Raw genomic sequence first — 19,314 nt, forward strand, 5'->3', positions numbered from 1 at the left:
TGTTCTATTCCACATCTTATTCTTGTATCTCCTGATTGTCTAGCTCCTTTTTACATTACAATAGAGTGTTGCCTCTTATGCCTTTTCTGTGCATTTTCACACTAGCTGCCAGCATCTTATCATCTCATCTCCCCACACCATACCACATCTCCCCTCACCTCCCCATACCTCACCTCACTTCCTCCCCACACCTCCCCACACCTCCCCACACCTCCCCATATCTTACGTCCTCCCCATATCATTGTAACTATCCACTTCTCTCTCCAAAAATGTATATCATTTCCTCTGTTTGTATGCATCTTCCACACCTGATTAAGAACCCCGAGAGGATCAAAAGCTTGTAACATATCAACTATTTGTTGGTCCAATAAAAGGTGCCATACTACCCACTCCTTCTCCCTCATCTGTTATTTTACCACATGGCAGAAAGGACCAACACTGCCCACACCTTTCTCTGCCCAGTGCTAGAATGTGTGTCACTGTACTGTGCAGAGCTAGAGATTACAGGCTGGGTGGTACTTTACAGTGCAGTCCCAACACAGTGATAGATGTGTATGTCTACAGTGACATGATTTATATTTGGTGCACTGCTTTGAGTGATAACTTCTGTTTCTCTGTACTGTAGAGGGGACACGCTGTACGTGCATGTATTGGGCCCCAAGCAGTGTCAGCTTGTGTGTTTCTGTATTGTGCATGCTGTGTTTATCTGTGTGGGGAGAGGTGATATTACTTGACTGGTCTCTTCCCTCAGCTGATCTGTCCCCAGTCAAACTGACAGTGACTGTGAGTGTGAATCAGAACGTGCAGTTGGAGGCTAAGATCCGTAACCCAAAACACACAGACATCTTGTGGAAATACAATGGTAAGTAACACAACTCACATACAGCTCACAACAACACAGAACCACAAAACACACGCACTAATAAAGCAACTAAACGCACATAGCACAAGACAGTGCCACCAGCACATAGTAACTAAAAGTATGGGAACAGTTTATGGAGATCTTATAGAAAGTAACACAGCAGTACCGCTACACACACAGCATTACAATAACACCACACTCCAACCTGCTCATGTTCCAGGCACCTTCTACCAGACCACATACAAGGTGGAGGTGTCTGAGGGAATCGCCCAGCTGAGTTTCAAAGGAGTCAGCGTGAGTCAAGCAGGAGTGTACAGTGCTGGGTTCATGGGGGACAGCCCCCTCGTCAATGCCTTCTTCAGGCTCATCGTCAGAGGTAAGCAAAGAAGTGCTTGATCCAATGTGTCTGCTCTTCAGATATCACCTTAGCTCAACCATTGGTTAAATTGCCATTGTAAAATGAAAATGACTGCTTGAAAGCAGGAGACAGGTGTATGAAGCCCTTTGAAAGATTAGAGGTATATTTGTGCTGTTAGTAAAGTATATAGAAATAAAATCTTAGGGTTGCAAATAGAGAAGGTATTGGTTTGAATTACCACCAGTCTTCAATCGTTTGTGACGATACTGTGACCTTTAAGATAAATTGTCTATATAATGAGTCAATGTCAATTCTTGTTTTATTACCAGCCATTCATTGCTTTGATGACATTGTTAGGATCATGCAGAAACCTGTGCTATTTTAATTCTTTTTTCCAATGTTTGAATGACCACATTGTATCTATTCCTACAGCGTGCCCAGATAGGAAGTGGGGTCCTTCATGCCAGAAGGATTGTCCTGACTGTCTCAATGGTGGGATATGCCACGACAGTAGCGGGGAGTGTGTCTGCGCTCCAGGGTTTATGGGAACACGTTGTGAGAAAGGTATGTTCAATGCCGTCACGTTACACAGGTGCATGTCGTGGATATAAAGGTGCAATCCCACAGGCGGCCACTTGAATTTCTTAGTGGTCTCTGAATAAAGAAGTGTTAATTAATTAACTGTTTTCTTCACCCTTATGCCACCCTGTCCTTATCAGAGAACTAAAAAGGATAAGGGGAGGTGGGACCCTGTACAAGCGCTTACTGATCATACAGGGACATTACACAAAAGGAGCAGCCAGGGGAAATCAAACCCCTCCCAAGTCTAACTTTAAAAAAAACACTCTTATACTGTAGGTTTCAGATTTTTGTAAAAATGTATCAATCACCCAGATCAAATCCCTTTAAACATGTCACTGGAATTAGTTTACATGGGCCCTAGGAAGGATTGCCCCTTTAAACATGTCACTGGAATTCGTTTACATGGGCCCTAGGAAGGATTGCCCCTTTAAACATGTCACTGGAATTCGTTTACATGGGCCCTAGGAAGGATTGCCCCTTTAAAAGGACAGTGACTTTTGGAATTTTTCTAAAAATCCTTAAGGGACTTCTTTTTTTAATAACATATTTATTGTTAAGCTCTCCAGCAGGTCTCATTGTCTTTGATTAGATCTGTCAGATCAGGTCTGGGTTAGCAATAACCTGTGCAATTAAGAGATCAACATTAGCAGTGTATGAGAAGCAATCAACTAGCGATTAGCTTCTTTCTATCATTTGGGAACAAAATCATAAGGAAATGAATATGGATTGTACATTCCTTGGTAGTTTGTATTGTGCTTTTTGGAGTTAGTTTAGTAGATAAAAAGTTAGAGAAGGTTCCTCATGCCTGAATGCTAAAACTGTATGACATATGAAACTTATTGCAATAGATATCTCACACCCATATGACACATGTAAAACCCAACAGTGTGGCCAGTAGCAGAACCCAGGTCCCATATGGCATGAATGCGGTGTAATCACATGACGTGCAGTGCGATCACATGATGGGTACCAAATACGCTTGTTCTTACAATTCTGCATCATCATGTGTCACATAAATCCATAATGGCGATGTGATGTTTTGCAGCCTGCAGGGAGGGACACTTTGGCAGGAACTGTCAGGAGGGATGTGGGAAGGAGCAGGGCTGCAAAGAACTGACCTTCTGCCTTCCAGACCCCTATGGCTGCTCTTGTGGAAGTGGATGGACTGGCTCACATTGCCAAACAGGTACCAAATCCCCAACCATCCCTAGCCTATTACCTATCCCAAGCACACCGAGTTTATCTCTATTTTACATTGGCTTCTGTTCCCTAATAATGGCTCCCTCATACACTGCTGACCTGCTCTCTTTTATACGAACTGTCCTCAAATACTAACACTGACCATTCCTCGCTTATACTAACTGACTTACCACATATGCATATTCTTACACACAGGTGTAAGGGATATTTGGTGACATCATAAAGATGTCCTAATTTTGCCTTGACCCCTATACACATGCTGACTTCATCACACACTGTTCCCATCCTCTCACACATTCTCACTTATCGTGGCTTTGTCTTTGTGTTACGTTGACAGCTTGTCCCACTGGAAAGTACGGAGCAGACTGCGCTCTGCAGTGCCAGTGCGAGAGTGGCGGCTCGTGTAATAGGTTTAGTGGCTGCGTGTGCCCCACAGGCTGGCATGGGCAGCATTGCGAGAAATCAGGTAACATTAAAACACTCCTTAAGGTGTGTTCTCCATTCTCCACCCTGCCTGTGCAGCCCCGTGCGATCCTCTGCCCTTTGTCTGTGTGCACACTTTGCTTTCCATGACTGCACGGCAAGTAGGAAATAGTGAGATTTATACAACTATAGAATAAACCATGGAATAAATCGATGATTGCAATTTCATTCAAATGTTTCACACCAATAATAATGGAATAACTGAGTTCACCTCCGAACTGAGCTGCACAACATGCTGCATAAGTGAACATACAGTCTCTCTATTTAAAATAAAGACAAAACTTGCTTAGAGTCCATTCAGCTGTCAGACCAAGACTCCAAAAACCTGTTCCTACCACACTAATGGATTCTTAGATGTGTCCCTTCTGTTTGCTTCCAAACTTCTTAAAAGTACAGCATCTGAAATGATGAACTATAACTTTTCTCAGTTACCACTCCCTCCATGTGGGCTAAATACACTTTCAAGTTCTGTTCTGCATGATGTATGTGTTATGGTTCTGTAATCTCTCCTCAAACAGCGTTGGGTTTACACCAGGTGATCAGTTGGGGGGAAAAATACATCATGTCCGGCTTGGAATGGAATCAGGGCTGGTTTTATTTTTCAGTGTTACAAAGAAGCTGAATGTTGTAATGCAGGGCTTCTCAATTCCAGTCCTCAACTCTCAACAGGTCAGGTTTTCAGGACACCTGATTCAGCACAGGTGACTCAGTCTTTGACTGAGCTACTGATTGAGCCACCTGTGCTGAAGCAGGGATATCCTGAAAACCTGACCTCTTGGGGGGTCCTGAGGAACGGAGTTGAGAACCCATGTTCAACTACTTATACCTATGGCTTGTACATACAGAACCATACTACCCCTCGCTTTGGATACACTGCCCAAACGAAACGGCAGCATGGAGAAACCCCAATACAGTTGCATGTTTCTCCCTGATGTAAGGATTCTCATTTTATTTGCTCTGCTGCGTTTCTCCCTTTGCTCTCCTTCCTCACGGTGTTCCTCTTACCTGTTCTCACTGCTTGTGCCCACTATGTAATTTGCTGTGAAGCCGTTTTCTCATTCTTGGGAGTTGGGACGCTTTAAACCCCATTCAAATAGGGGATTGCGTGTCCCTCTGTGTGTTTTCTTGCTGTGTGATCCTATTGTGCTGTGTTTTTTTTTTTCCCCTGGTCCTTCCAGATAGAATTCCTCAAATCACAGAGCTGCCAACAGAAGTTGAGTTTAACCTGAACGGGAGTACAGTGCTGAGCTGTGCTGCCTCTGGTAACCCACAACCCATCCGGGAGAGTATTGAGCTGCGCCGGCCTGATGGATCTGTCCTCACTGTGAGTCCCTGAGCCTTTACATCCTCAGGGCCATACAGTATATCAAACTACTAGAAAAACTGCACTTTTGAGCTTTAGTGCTAAAGGGGCAATCCATGCAATATCCTACAGTGTGCTTTTTTAAATCAATCAGTTCTGTCATAGTAGATAATACTTACTACATCATTTAAACAAACAAAAAAATCAACTGTTAATGCCATTGTTAATGAGTTTTAATATGCTGAGCCCCCGTGGATTTCTATTTTCTATCTTCCCCAGAAGTGCAAGATCTTTGCCAATCTTTCCTTTTTGGTAATGTGTTGCCAATGTTCCCAGCAGTTTGAGTTGCAAACTGTAACAATAGATAATGTTACCATAGTAATATAAGAATACATTGCAGCTGTGACATTATTTAGCGGATTTGGATCCACCTCGGATGGTTCGGTTCCTTGGGTCCGCAGATTTCCACGGATCAGTTTCAAAAAGGCCAATCCACCCTTTTCCGTAATTTTTTCCCCATGATTTACAATCTATATGGCGGATTGTTATTAATCCGTACGCAGATTAAATCCGAGCTGGAGACAGGGAGAGAGAGTGCAGATCTTCAACAATCTGCCGTGCGGGTTTCGCGGATATGGCGGATTTAATATGGAATCTGAGTGCGGATTCTTAAAAATCCCCCCAGATTGTATCCAATGGCGGATTCGGATGAATCCACTCGGACTGTTTAATACCCAGCCTGGGAAATTCCGGGGGAACGGATTCTGACAGTGCCGCGGATCTCTAGTCAGCACTCATTCATATTTGTTAAAAATGCAATAAGGACACTTTGTAGATATATTGCCCTGCTTTCCAGTGGAGAACTAACTGGCATTGGGATTTTTAAGTGAATGCAAAAAGTCTGGAAGGATTGAGCGGACAGATTGTCTGGTAGTCACATCAGTTGGTCTAAAAGAGATAAGCATTGGACATTGAAAGAGAAAAAGGACAAAACCCTAACCTCCGTCCCCCTTTCTCTATGATCTTCATTATATGGGTAGAGTCTGCAGTAAACTCACATTCTCACTTGTGTCTCTTTTTCTTTTCCCCCTGCTCTCTTGCTTCTTGACTTCTCACTGTGTCCTTTCTTTACACTCTATCGTTCCTCCTACCCGCTGCCTCTCACCTCCCTCAGGCTAGTAAGGCAGTGCTGGAGCAGGAGCGCAGCACATGTGAGTTCACGGTGAATTTACTGAGCCTGGCAGACAATGGACTGTGGGAGTGTCGTGTGTCCACCAGTGGGGGTCAGGACAACCGCAAGTTCCAGGTGTACGTCAAAGGTAAGAAGGTACTCCTTGCTTATTTTGTGTTACCAACATTGACTCTTGGAAGCCCTGCTGGACTCTTTGTAAATTGGTTGCAATGTTTTACAACAATGTGCACCCACACTCCCCTCTTACTGTGTTGTGTTGGTATGTATAACGTTCTTTGCACAGTGCCCCCTGTACCTCTGGAAGCACCACTCTTGCTGGACAGACGCAGTCGGCAGCTGATCCTCGCTCCACTCCGCAGATACTCGGGGGACGGACCCGTCACATCAATCAAGCTACTGTATAAACCTCAGAATAGCAGCACCGACTGGTCCTCAATCGTAGGTAGGAAACAGCACAGAGCATGAAAGGTCACAATGTAAGCAGAGGTGATAATAACATATCCAGCCCAGGAGAAGGGAAGGCATCAGACAGGATAATTATCATTTGATAACACTTCTAAGCGCATAGCACATTACTGGGGGCCAGGTGCAGTTTTCTATAGAAGTGTATCCTGGCCGGCAGTGTCCCCTCAAATACCTTCCTTTCAGGCCACCCTTTAAGAACGTCATGATTAACCTAAGAACACTGTGTGGGATGAGTATAATGGACATAAACCCCTCATTTCACCCCTGTACTCTGCAGTTTCCTTTTTTCCTCTCTTCCCGTCTGTTTTTGGCCTTGATTCACTGAAGGCTGAAAAAATAAATAAACGGGGTTATCGGCTAAATTCATATTTTCAGCGGTAAAACATTGATAAGGAGCTTTTTACTGCAACAGTAGGTCACTGATAGTTTATCATGGCATATGCAAATTAGCATGAATATGTGCAATTAATGCCAAATTATTCACATGCTATTTATAAGTACAATATCTATATCAATAAAAAAAATCACAATTTTATCATCTGCACCAGGCTGGAGTTAAACCTATCTTGGCCATTTATATAACGGCCATTATATACATCCTGTATACATATATAGTAAGCTATACCAACCTGGAATAGGTGATAAAATGACATTAAATAAACCTTGTAAAACATTTCAATGTATTTATTCCTTACTAGCCCAAGTGACCTGCTTGTCATAGGTGTAACCCTGTTTCCCCCACCCAATCTCACATAGGGCCTATCTCGGAGAAAGCTTCTCTGGTTACTCATTATGGTGTGGTGCAAACCTGCTGGTAACAGGGGGCCCCGAGTCTCCCGCCTGGTGTTATGGGGGAGGTCAGGACAGGCTTCTGGGGTCTTGCCCGAGTCATACTCACGGTGACAGCGCCTCCATCTCTTGCAGCCTCCAGATGTATGGGGGAAAATCTCTGCAGGAGAACGATCTCTTCTCCTCCCTGATAGATTTCAGTCTCAGGCCAGGAGTATAGTAAAACACAGGTCTCTTTATTGTCTCTGTATTCAGCACAGCAGTCAGTTCTCAGCTTTACAGGGCTTCCACCCTCAGGATGTCCCTGGACATTCACTCCCAGCCAAAGGGTACTGAGAGCAGTCCCAGCTCTTCCCTTAACCCTGGTGGAATAAGAGGAAACGGTTTCCCTCCTCTCCCCTAATGGAGGGCTTCAAACTGCCAGAGCCCTGACAGCTTGGTTAGGGTAAACCTTGTCTCTCTCAAGGTAGAGACAAGTGACTAAATACAGGAAGTACAGTGCCTTAAGTACAGATCCAGTAGGAACCACCCCTGTGCCTCTGATTGGACACAAGGCCTGATGGCACTACCTTCTCTGACTCACTGCACTGCAAGGTGTAGGGAAAACCCATGATTACTCATGGCAAACCTACCCTTACTAGGGATTACTGCCAGGAGGAGGGCAGACCTATAGCCCAAAACCAATTAGGGCTACACAGGCAACCAATGGCAAGTTGGCCACTAAGGTCTACTACTGGATTGACACATTCCTACTAATATACTGTCCCTCTTGCATACCAAGGAGGGTAATAAGGCATTGCTTGCAAATGCCTTACTAATCACTATGGCTAAGAATCGGTTAACCCACACCTCATTCCCCTCGGTAGGCCAAACCACCCCCCACAGGGCAGCTACCAGGGTCGTAGCTATTGACCAGGCAGCCCGGGCAAAGCCAGGGACCTGCCTCCCCCTCTTCCCCCCCACCCCCGTCGGCGATGGCCCATTTAAACAGGCGGTGGGAGATGGTATGCGGTGGCAGCGGACCCCCGGCGTTAAACAGAGGATAAGCTGGTAGAGGAATGAGCAGCTTTTACAGAGGCAGAGCAGGAGCGCACTCTAGTGCAGGGGTGCGCAAACTTTTGTTGCTGCGCCCCACTGCCACCTCTCCCTCCGTGTGTCCCCCATTACTGTAGTGTGGTGTCAAATGACCCTGCATGTGACGTGACATCACATGACCCGCAGTGTCATTTGATGCCTCATTGCCATGGAGACGCATAATGAATCCGGCCGAATCTCGGTAAGTTGAGTTGCAGAGGTCTCGCGCAGTCCCCCGGCATTTAATTTAAATGCCTTGGGAAAGAGTCGGGGCCTCTGTAACCGCCGCACCCCCAAAAATATCTTGCGCCCCCCAGTTTACGCACCCCTGCTCTAGCAGTCTGACCCGGAAGTAAGAAAGACTTCCGGGTCAGACTGCTAGATCCCACTCCTCCCGGCCGTCCTGCTCTGCCTCTGTAGCAACTGCTAATTCCTCTGCCGGCTTATCCTCTGTTTAAGGGGGAAGATTATCCTCCTTTGATAAAGGGGTGGGATGGTGATGGTGATGATGATGATGATGATGAGAGGGAGAGCTGGTGATGGTGATGATGATGAGTGGGACAGCTGAATATGGTGATGATGATGAGGGGGAGAGCTGATGATTATGATGAGGAAGAGGGGGAGAGATGAGAAGGAGGGGGGAGATGATGAGGAGGAGGGAGAGAGATGAGGAGGAGGGGGAGAGATGAGGAGGAGGGGGAGAAATGATGATGATGATGATGATGATGATGAGGGGGGCAGATGATGATGGGGAGAGATGAACAGGGGAAGGGGGAGAGATGAGGGGGAGATATGAGGAGGAGGAGGGGGAGAGATGATGATGTTGATGATGGGAGCGAGAGAGACGATGAGAAGGAGGGGGAAAGATGATGGTGAGGGGGAGAGATAATGAGGAGGAGGAGGAGGAGGAGGGGAGATGATTTTGATGGGGAAAGGGAGAGATGACGAGGATGGGGAGGAAGGTGAGAGATGGGGGGGAGATAATGAGGAGAAGGAGGAGGGGGAGAGATGATTATGATGGGGAGGGGGAGATGATGATGATATCAGGAGGGGGAGAGATGATGAGGAGGAGGGGGAGAGATGATGATGAGGAAGAGGGGGAGAGATGAGGAGGGGAAGGGGGAGAGATGAGGGGGAGTGGGAAAGGTGATGAGGGGGAGGGGGAGAGATGATGATGATGGGGAGGGAGAGATGATGAGGAGGAGGAAGGGGAGAGATGATGAGGAGGAGGGGGAGAAATGATGATGGGGGATAATGAGAGAGAGGATTTTAAGGACAAAGTCAGGAACCCGGACGAGGGCAGTAGATGCCCAGTAAAAATACCATTGGGGAAATAAGAAATGAAATAAGTCAATGCCCTGTCAAGCTTTGTGGGATTGAGTCACACAAGATTTATTACAGATGACACAGCACCTCCCAACACTGTGCTTAGAAGTTTCACAATAACTTATAGTTCCAACTTCTCACCGAAACACTCTCTCGGAAAGCAGCTCTGCTTCTTTCCAAAGTAGCTACAGTAAAGTGTTGCACCAAGTTAAGTACTGTCATACTCTATGTATTTGTATATTTTATATCTTATATACCGAAACGCCATATTTTAAACAGTTAAGTGGCAAATATCAAGGAGTGTACAACCTAGGCCAGTGGATGTCAACCTTTTTTTTGGTTAGGGGACCCTAGAATTTGATTTTGAAATTCTTGGGACCCCAACTCTCGCCCCACCGTCTCTACCCCCTGTCTCTCTCCCCCTTTCTCCTGTGCACACGCTCCCACTTACACACACACATTTACACCCACACACCCATATACACCCATTTAGACACACTCCCACTTACACACACACTCTCCTACTTACACACACACACACACACACACACACACACACACACGCTCCCACTTACAAACACACGCCCCCACTTACACACACACACACACACACACACACACACACACACACACACACACACACACACACACACACACACACACACACACACACACACACACACTCTCCCACTTAAACACACACACACTCACTCACTCACTCACACACTCACACACACACTCTCCCACTTAAACACACACACACACACACACACACACACACACACACACACACACACACACACACACACACACACACACACACACACACACACACACACACACACACACACACACACACACACAATCCCAGTTACACACACACACACTCTCCCACTTACACACACACACACACACACACACACTGACCTCCTGTCCAGACCAGTTCAGGAGTGAAGCTCTTGGAATGTGTGCCCCCCTCCTTCCGAGAGCTCGCACCGACCGGAGCCGGCAGAGAGAAGAATAGCAGTGAGCTGCTGGCTGCTTCTGCTTAGCTCAGGAGACACCGGGTCACTGCGGTGTGGGGTGCCGCTGCACCGCCCTGGGACAGCTAGGAGAGTTGTCCCGGCTCTCCCCCACTGGCGGCCGCAGAACCCCTGAGGGGTGCTCGCGGAATCCCGGTTGAAAACTACTGACCTAGGCTTTGTGCACTGTTTCCAAGAGAACCAGGACCTATAATAGCAACAGTAGTGTTATAGTATGCTAGCTATACCCGGCGTAACACACGCTGACCTAGGAGATCTGAAAGGTTATTAAACATTCGTGCATTTTATTTTTTACTTATATTTCAAAGATGTCCCTAAAGACACAATTGTCAATTTATGGGTTCTTTTCCGACACTACAGTAAGTGAATCAAATGATCCGACTCTTGATAGAGCAACATATAATTGTCCATGACTAAAAACAAGCTTAGGTAAAGGCATATTTTATCAAATGTTTAGCCTTGTGACTTATTGATAGTTATTGAAAAAGCCAATCGTATGGGAAATTGCTTGCATTTAAAATTGAATGGTAAATCACTAGCTTCTCTGGGTGAGTGACAGGCTGTTCAGCCTATCACAGAGGGATGTGCAGACATCCTTAGATATATATATATATATGTATAGAGAGAGAGAGAGAGAGAATAAATGAATGAATGAATGAATTATCCCTCAAAAAGTACAAAGAAGCAGACATTTTCCCAATAAAGGCGAAGATGGCTACATAGCGAATGTAATTAGTTGCTGAGTCACAAAATAGTTTCTTTATAGAATCCTTGGGAATGATGGATTCAATATTAGGCCATGATGAGGAAAAGGGTCATCTAAGTGTCTTCATTCTTTCAACTAAGTCTTCTCAAATTATTTTTAAATTGGTCTAGTAACTAGCTCTTCTGGTAGTGAGTACAGATTTTGGTTCCCACTGAGCACCTCTGGAGGATTTGAAGACATAAACCCATATTTATTAAGCAGTTCTATTCCATAAGACACCATCCGGCACTGGAAGACACCTTACTGCCCATTCAAGTGAATCTGTTGTAAGGGTCTTCCAGCGCTGGAAGGTGTCCAAACCTAGTAAATATGACTCATAATCCTGTAGTTATCATAACCATCAATGGTGTATGTTAGCTGGCCCAAGTAGGAACAGTTGTTCTGTATGATATTAGTTCTCTAGACTTGATATTGGTTCTGTAGACTTAGCTTGAGGTCATTTAACCTACTGTGCAGTATAGATCCCACCGGTAGTACAACTGAGTAATGTTCTGCCTGTATGATTCAGTTGAACAGAAAGAGAACATCACTCTGATGAACCTGAAGCCGCTCACCTCTTACCTGGTACGCACGCAGCTGAGCCGCCCTGGAGCCGGGGGGGAAGGACCCTTGGGGCCACCGGCTATTATGGAGACAGATTGTGCAGGTCAGTACCTGATATAAGTGTGATCACTTAGAGAGGTTGCATGGAGAACGTGTGCATGCAGATAAATGGAAAAAAAGTAAACATCAGTTGAAAAGAGTGTTTTAGAACATGTGTCGGTTGAACGGGATGACTGAATATGGTGAGTGGAAGCTCGGTGATGGTAGTAGTAGTTGTGTATGCTACACACATCAATTATATAAAATGGGCAGTGCCCATGGGGTTTTAGAAGAATACAATAAAGGCTAAGAATAGTCCCCAGTGGTGCATAGGAGCAGGGTTCGCTTTGTGTATGCGCTATACAAGATATTGGGATAGATAGAGGTCAGACTGGCTATAACTGTCCTTGTAGCCACTTTCTGTATGAGAAAAGAAGCTTTAATCAGCTAAGGTTCTAGAATCTTCCAAGCCAAAAATAGCTTGGGTTGGCCGCAGCTAGGAGGCAAAACTATTAGGTTCAGAAATTAGTAAGACATTGACTACCTATTTCTCAACAGAGCCAATATTGAAGCCTGTCATAAAGGGCTACTCGGTGGAGGATAGGAACACACTTTATGTCAACTGGCACCTGCCTTCAGGCCCCGTGATTGGCAGCGGCTTCCTGGTGCGAATTTATTATCCCAACACCAATCTTCTCCGGCAGGAGAACATCACCTTCAGGAATGTACTGTCTGCCCGGATCCACGGCCTCAGCTCTAACACAGAGTACACCCTGAAGGTCCTTATATATCACTGCACCAGTCTGGGGCCTTCCTCCGATCCCTATGTGGTCAGAATCAACAGCAAGGGTGAGTCTGAGGCGCCGCGGCATCATAACATCTAAGCTGGGGCTGTTAAGGAGAAATGAAGACGAAATATGGTTAATATAAGGTGAACAAATAACGGGATCCTTGAAACCGTCCATGAATATCAAAATCCTGTAGCCCAGATTTACTAAAGGGTTCTAAGCTTCAGCACATTTTAACTCCCAATCAAATGAATAGTGTGGTAAAGCTTAGCACCCCTTAGTGAACTTGGGCCTTGCTAGGATTATATTTATATACATGCCCCTTGCTCGCAAGCTTTCTTCTTTGAGAAGATCGAAGATTTAAATACCCCAATTTAAAAACTTTACTAGAGATGGGTAAATCCGACAAAATACGCTTCCCGGATTTTTTTCGCTGATGTTACCCCCAAAATTCATTTAGCGGTGTAAAATCCGCTAACGGATTTGGGCGGTTTCAATCCGCGTGGATTCCTCAAACTCCGCCATTGGATACAACCCGTGGACGGATTTGTAGAATTCAGCAGATTCAGCGATCCGTTGGCGGATTCTTAAGAACCTACAGATCCGTCCGGATCGCGGAATCCAAGGAGTATATTGGCGATAATATTAAAAAAAATCCACCAAACGCGAATAGCCCTTTTTAGAGATTGATCCGCTGAAATCCGTGGACCAAAGAAACCGTCCGATCCTCTGCGGAGCCAAATTCACCCCAAAAATATGCCCATCTCTAGACTTTGCAGACACCTTAAGTAATACTTTCTCTAAACACACACACAGGTGTATGGGCCTTTAATCACTGACAAACCATAAAGAGGCGGAGAAATATTGTTATTGAAACAGACACACGTTTCGAGGCGGGGAATTCCTTTAACACACAACACTGTCTCCGCAGGTCCCTCAGCCCCAAAGGATGTACGTGCTGAAGCCCTTTCCAGGGACAGCGTGAGGCTTAGCTGGGTGGCCCCTGATGATCCCAATGGGGGGATTATTAAGTACACCGTTGAGAGCCGGAAAATGGGGGTCCCTGGGGAGCAGCAATGGGCAGACACAGAGAGCCAGAACCAAACCGGGCATGTCATCAGCGGGTTGAATGCCAGCACAGTGTACCAGTTCCGTGTGCGCGCAAACTCCAAAGTGCCAGGGGAGTGGAGCCAGCCCGTGACAGCAGCCACCTACAGCGAGGGTGAGCTTATGTTTGCAGAATGTCTTATGGAGCTGTTCCTGTGTGAGATGGAAGGTCTTTAAACGCTCCTGGTATTATGTATTGTATTCATTTTCACCCACCAAAGATCCTTCTCCTTAGACAAAATGTAGCTAAGCGAAGACCAGAATATGGACCCTGACTCTAACTGCCAATTTATCCACTAACCCAAAGGTGCACATCTCCAGTCCTCAAGCCCCCCCAACAGGTCAGGGTTTTAGGATATCCCAGCTTCAGCACAAGTGGCTCAATCAGTTTCTCGGTCAAAGACTGAGCCACTGGTTGAGCCATCTGTGCTGAAGCAGGGACTGATTAAGCCACCTGTGCTGAAGCAGGGAATGATTGAGCCACCCGTGCTGAAGACGGAACTGTTTGAGCCATCTTTCCTGTGCTGAAGCTGCGACTAATTGAGCCACCTGTGCTGAAGCAAGAATATCCTGAAAACCTGACCTGTTGGAGGGGGCTTTAGAACTGGAGTTGAGCACCACCCCCCGCTCTAACCAAGAATAATTATTATCAGGATGGTACTTCCCCTCCATGTGGATTTCACTTTTGGGACTTAAGGATCAATAGATGTAGCAGGAGCTAATGTTTTGGATACCCATTGCTCACCTTAGGAAGTAAATGTAGAAATATGCAGTTCCACTCAATATTGCTTTATATTGTGTACATTTGTATAAGGATTCTCAATGTAATACCAGGAACTCTAATACAAGGTTAGAGTACCTCTACTGCGTCATGTGAACCCTGTTTGTCTTGTTCCTCAATAAAGAAGCTTATTTTTATTGCACCTGATCCAGCCACCGTCGCATCTTTTTTCTATATGCACCTCAAAGCAGTGCACTGCCTGCACGTCCCCTCCCGGGATACACCCTTATGGATTCTCAATGTACACCTTTTTCTGGGAGACGGACATTATCAACTCTTTTCAAGCACAAATCGTATAATAATTTTGTTGCCAAAGGGGGCTCCAATCCAATGCAGAGAAGTGCATTGCAGTATCCCCCCAAAAAGCAACACGAGGGTCAGCGTATGGGCTAAATCAGTTAAATCAGCACGCAATGTTACCTAAAACAGGATTGGACATAATAGTATGTTTCCTGAGGTTTCTGCATAACCTCACAGATAATTATATGCAAAAACAACGTCCGTTCTGCGTCTCATTAGCACAGGCTTAATGTTGCGTCAATGTAGCAGAACCCAGCGTCGTCTTCCAAAAACGGGGTGTTATTATACTGTATCAGCGTTCCCCTGAACCAGACCCTGAAATAGGGAGAAAGAGGGAAATAACATCGGGAAATATTATGTAAGTGAAATCATACCTAACTGTGGTGTTCCACCTATCCAGCTCCTGTAAAACCCTATTACAGGGTGTGAGCGGGAGAAACGGCAAATTTGGGTATAACCTAACTAAGAGAGAGTCCCCACGTTAACCATACCGGACTTTTGTGGATGTTATGAGAATGTCTCCTTTCGAAGTCATTATCACTAATGGTCGTTATAGTTAACACAGTGCTCCTTAATGAGAGAAAGCATTACTTAGCATTACGGTATCATCCTTTGAAGACGTTATCGTCCATTGAAGACGTTAGTCTTACTGTGAAGTTAAATTAGGTTAATGTCACATTAAAGCAGTAGTCCAAGCTGCCATTTTTTTCATTTATATTTTTTCCCTTTAATAAATGCATCAATACCATCCACACAATGATAAGTCATTCACTAAGTTGCCGATCGATCCGTTCTCCTGTGATTGATCGGCGACGATTCGGCTCGGGGGTTCACTAAATGACTGCAGAGGAGTACTGACTCAGTATCTGTGACTTTGTAAATGGTTGCTATAGAAACAAAAAAGGCTTGATACATTATAATACATAAAAAATGTAATTCAGAGTTGTTAAAAAAAAGGCTACAAGTGTTTTTTTTATAGTACAAAACTGATTTATTAAAAAAAAAAAAAAAAGTAGGCTATTGCATGGTCTGCATCTTCCAGACTTTCTGGATCTGGGCCTCTGACTGTATTAACTGTAGCTTTTTTCTTTAGAGTTACAGAGCCTGGTCCCCAGCATGGAGAGCCGGAACCCTCGCTCTGTTGGGGCAGGTCACCAACTCATCCTGGCCATCATTGGGTCAGTGTCAGTCACATGCTTCACCATCATCATCGCGCTGCTGGCGCTATTCTGTATAAAAAAGAATCTCTTTCATCGAAGGCGAATGTTCACATACCACTCAGGATCGGTGAGTAACAACTTCACTATCTTATTAACTTATCCCACCTTAATTAGCTTTTTGACACAAAAACTACCACTCCTTTTAGCACTGACAAATTGCTCCAGGTCAGACTATTATCCATACGGTATTAACCTACTCTGTTACACATATGTCACTCATATTTACTGCTACAATATAATTTAATATGCCTACGGTACCATGCCACCATTGACACTTAAATACTGCTTCTTCTGTAAGGTTTTTACGGCACAGACCCACTGGTCCTTAGTGCCATGGATGTGAAATGATGGCATAGAACATAGGAATAGGCCATATATTGTTTTGGTAATAGAAGGTATCTTATGGCATATGGCAAATATGGGCCAAATCCTGCATTGTAACCTATTGTTTTTACTGGTTATTCCAAACATATGACCCCATTGACACTTCAATGTTTGTCATCATACATAAGTATCAGCTATTGCCACAATCACAACCTATTACCCCCTAGGATACCATAAAACGTCTCTGTCTAATCTATTACTCTCAGCGACTACTAATGTATCACTGCCATACCACCTGTCTATCTTATACTATTACTATTAACCCTTCACTTCCTAATCCATTTACCATCTTGCTTTGTAGATATGTTTTACGGTTGTGATACCTTTTAGTGGGCCAACACTAAGGTACTTCAAAGATGAACTATTAGTGCGCGGAGCTTTCAACACACATAGGTGTGAACTTAAAGAAGAGACCAACAGGGTTCTGAAAGCCCTGATCACGCTAATTTCATGTATGAAATGGTGCTGTTTATGCACTAAATAGTATCACAACCTTCAACAAATCTAGAAATAAGGAGCGGCTCAGTGATTAAAGACATTGACTTGCACTGAGTGTGAGGCAGGGGAACCTGGTTCAATTCCCGGTGTCAGCTCCTTGTGACCTTGGACAAGTCACTTTATCTCCCTGTGCCTCAGGCACCAAAATCATAGATTGTACAGTAAGCTCCACAGGGCAGGGACTTGTGCCTGCAAAATGTCTCTGTAAAGCGCTACATAAATCTAGCAGTACTAAACAAGAACATATTATTATTATTATTATTATTACATTTCTACAGGATCAGTACGGCCAATAGGACTTTGATTTACACCATGTTGTTTTGGCAAAAACATTTTTCACAATTACTGCCTTATCCCACAAATAAAATCCTAACATTAACTACTTTGCCTCTTTTATATTATTAACCACATGCTGAACTACTGTTATTTTTTCCACAGTAATTTTTCCTTATCTATATTGACTGATAGCTGATAACACTTTGACTTCACATCCTGGAGTATCACTATGTACTAACCCACAAGCATTAACACATGGGACATCTTCTATCTCACCTCTGACCCTTTCTGGCCTCTCAGGGTGAGGAGACCATCTTGCAGTTCAATTCGGGAACGCTGACCCTCACTCGTCGCCCGAGGCCCCAGACAGAGCCATTCTCGTACCCCATCCTGGAGTGGGAGGACATTAAGTTTGAGGATGTGATTGGGGAAGGGAACTTTGGTCAGGTTATCAAAGCCATGATAAAAAAGGATGGACTGAGGATAAATGCAGCAATCAAGATGCTGAAAGGTGGGTACTAGAGACCAAGAACCCTTTAACCAACAGAGGCGCAAACGCAAAGGTTTGGGGTAGTAGAAAACCTTATGTTACATGTCTTCTGTATTCATGTTTTGTTAATTCAGTAACCACCTCTGTGATTTGGTTGTTATCAGATCATTTTACTGTGAGATACCTGCATCTTTCCTACTCTAGCACTTGAAGTGAATGCTAAACTGATACTTCTCCTTTTCAGATTTTGCATCTGAGAATGATCACAGAGATTTTGCAGGGGAGCTGGAGGTGCTGTGTAAGCTGGGTCACCACCCTAATATAATTAACCTGCTGGGAGCCTGCGAGAACAGAGGTATCACATCCCCACCACATTACTAGTGTTTATATCGCTCTACCACTGGGGTTGGCAACTCCAGTCCTCAAGGGCCACCAACAAGCCAGGTATTAGGGATAATCAGTGGCTCAGTCAGAATGACTGAGCCACCTGTGCTGAAGCAGGGATATCCATAATACCTGGCTTGTTGGTGGCCCTTGAGGACTGGAGTTGGCCACCCCAGTTTACCATATTTCAGGAGACTGATATTAAGGCAAACGCAAAATACACTGACTATTATAGAAAAAAAGTAGAGTTGCTTTGGGTTCCACTTCCCAGGAGGTTTCCAGACAGAACTGCAGAATATTTGGGGAGAGAGTGAAAGACAATAGTGTAGGGTGGAGAGTTAGAGAAACTGCATAGACTGCGATCCCATGTACATTCCTCAGTGAATAAAAATACCATTTGTGGTGCATTTGCACGTCTCAACTCTGTTTTTTCCCATTATGACATGGCAAACAGTGCTTCCACTGCAGCCAGGGATTCTGGGAAATTACATGCAGATGAGCACAGTGTGTCACCTTTTACTTCTTATCCATTTTAACATGGACCCCTATGAACATATGCCTGTTGTTTTACACAGCTTTTCAGCACAGCCTGGGTTTAAGATGTACATAACCAATAACCCTACTCACAGACAACTGTTTCTACCTTTTTGGGTCTCATCAGTGTGAGGTTGGTTGCTGGCTAAGCAACGTGAAGCTGGTACGTGGGTATAACCAGACATGTACATTCCCAAATTCTCCATCACAAAAAGCAGTGTCTTCTCACTGCACAGATGATCTCACATGTGGGCTTGGTCCAGAGAGTTTGTTTGTAGTTGGTGGGATTATTCCATTGCTGGGGGTTGTGTTATCTGGAAGGGAAGGTCTAGGGAGGTATTTAATATTCAATGGAGAGACACAGGACTTCCTCTCCCATGTAGGATATCTGTACATTGCCACTGAGTATGCCCCTTATGGGAACCTGCTTGACTTCCTACGGAAGAGTCGAGTTCTCGAGACAGATCCTGCATTCGCCAAGGAACATGGGACAGCCTCCACCCTCACCTCCCAGCAGCTGCTTCAGT

The 19,314-nt window shown here is 44.8% G+C and overlaps 1 protein-coding gene across 1 annotated transcript in view; it reads left to right on the forward strand.

The window, feature by feature from the left end:
- The window catches only part of TIE1 (tyrosine kinase with immunoglobulin like and EGF like domains 1), a 43,587-nt gene that overhangs the window by 16,998 nt on the left and 7,275 nt on the right, over positions 1 to 19,314 (forward strand). The window contains exons 3-17 of the mRNA XM_075616062.1: positions 752 to 862; positions 1,083 to 1,238; positions 1,653 to 1,784; positions 2,848 to 2,988; positions 3,340 to 3,468; positions 4,664 to 4,809; positions 5,963 to 6,107; positions 6,264 to 6,422; positions 11,952 to 12,089; positions 12,584 to 12,874; positions 13,745 to 14,035; positions 16,095 to 16,288; positions 17,680 to 17,890; positions 18,114 to 18,224; positions 19,171 to 19,314. The exon at positions 19,171 to 19,314 is cut by the window's right edge and continues 47 nt beyond it. Coding sequence (XP_075472177.1) covers positions 752 to 862; positions 1,083 to 1,238; positions 1,653 to 1,784; positions 2,848 to 2,988; positions 3,340 to 3,468; positions 4,664 to 4,809; positions 5,963 to 6,107; positions 6,264 to 6,422; positions 11,952 to 12,089; positions 12,584 to 12,874; positions 13,745 to 14,035; positions 16,095 to 16,288; positions 17,680 to 17,890; positions 18,114 to 18,224; positions 19,171 to 19,314 — 2,499 coding nt within the window. The remainder of the gene's footprint in view (positions 1 to 751; positions 863 to 1,082; positions 1,239 to 1,652; positions 1,785 to 2,847; positions 2,989 to 3,339; positions 3,469 to 4,663; positions 4,810 to 5,962; positions 6,108 to 6,263; positions 6,423 to 11,951; positions 12,090 to 12,583; positions 12,875 to 13,744; positions 14,036 to 16,094; positions 16,289 to 17,679; positions 17,891 to 18,113; positions 18,225 to 19,170) is intronic.

This window comes from Ascaphus truei, chromosome 10, assembly GCF_040206685.1.
Source record: "Ascaphus truei isolate aAscTru1 chromosome 10, aAscTru1.hap1, whole genome shotgun sequence".
In the NCBI taxonomy this organism is placed as follows: domain Eukaryota; kingdom Metazoa; phylum Chordata; class Amphibia; order Anura; family Ascaphidae; genus Ascaphus; species Ascaphus truei.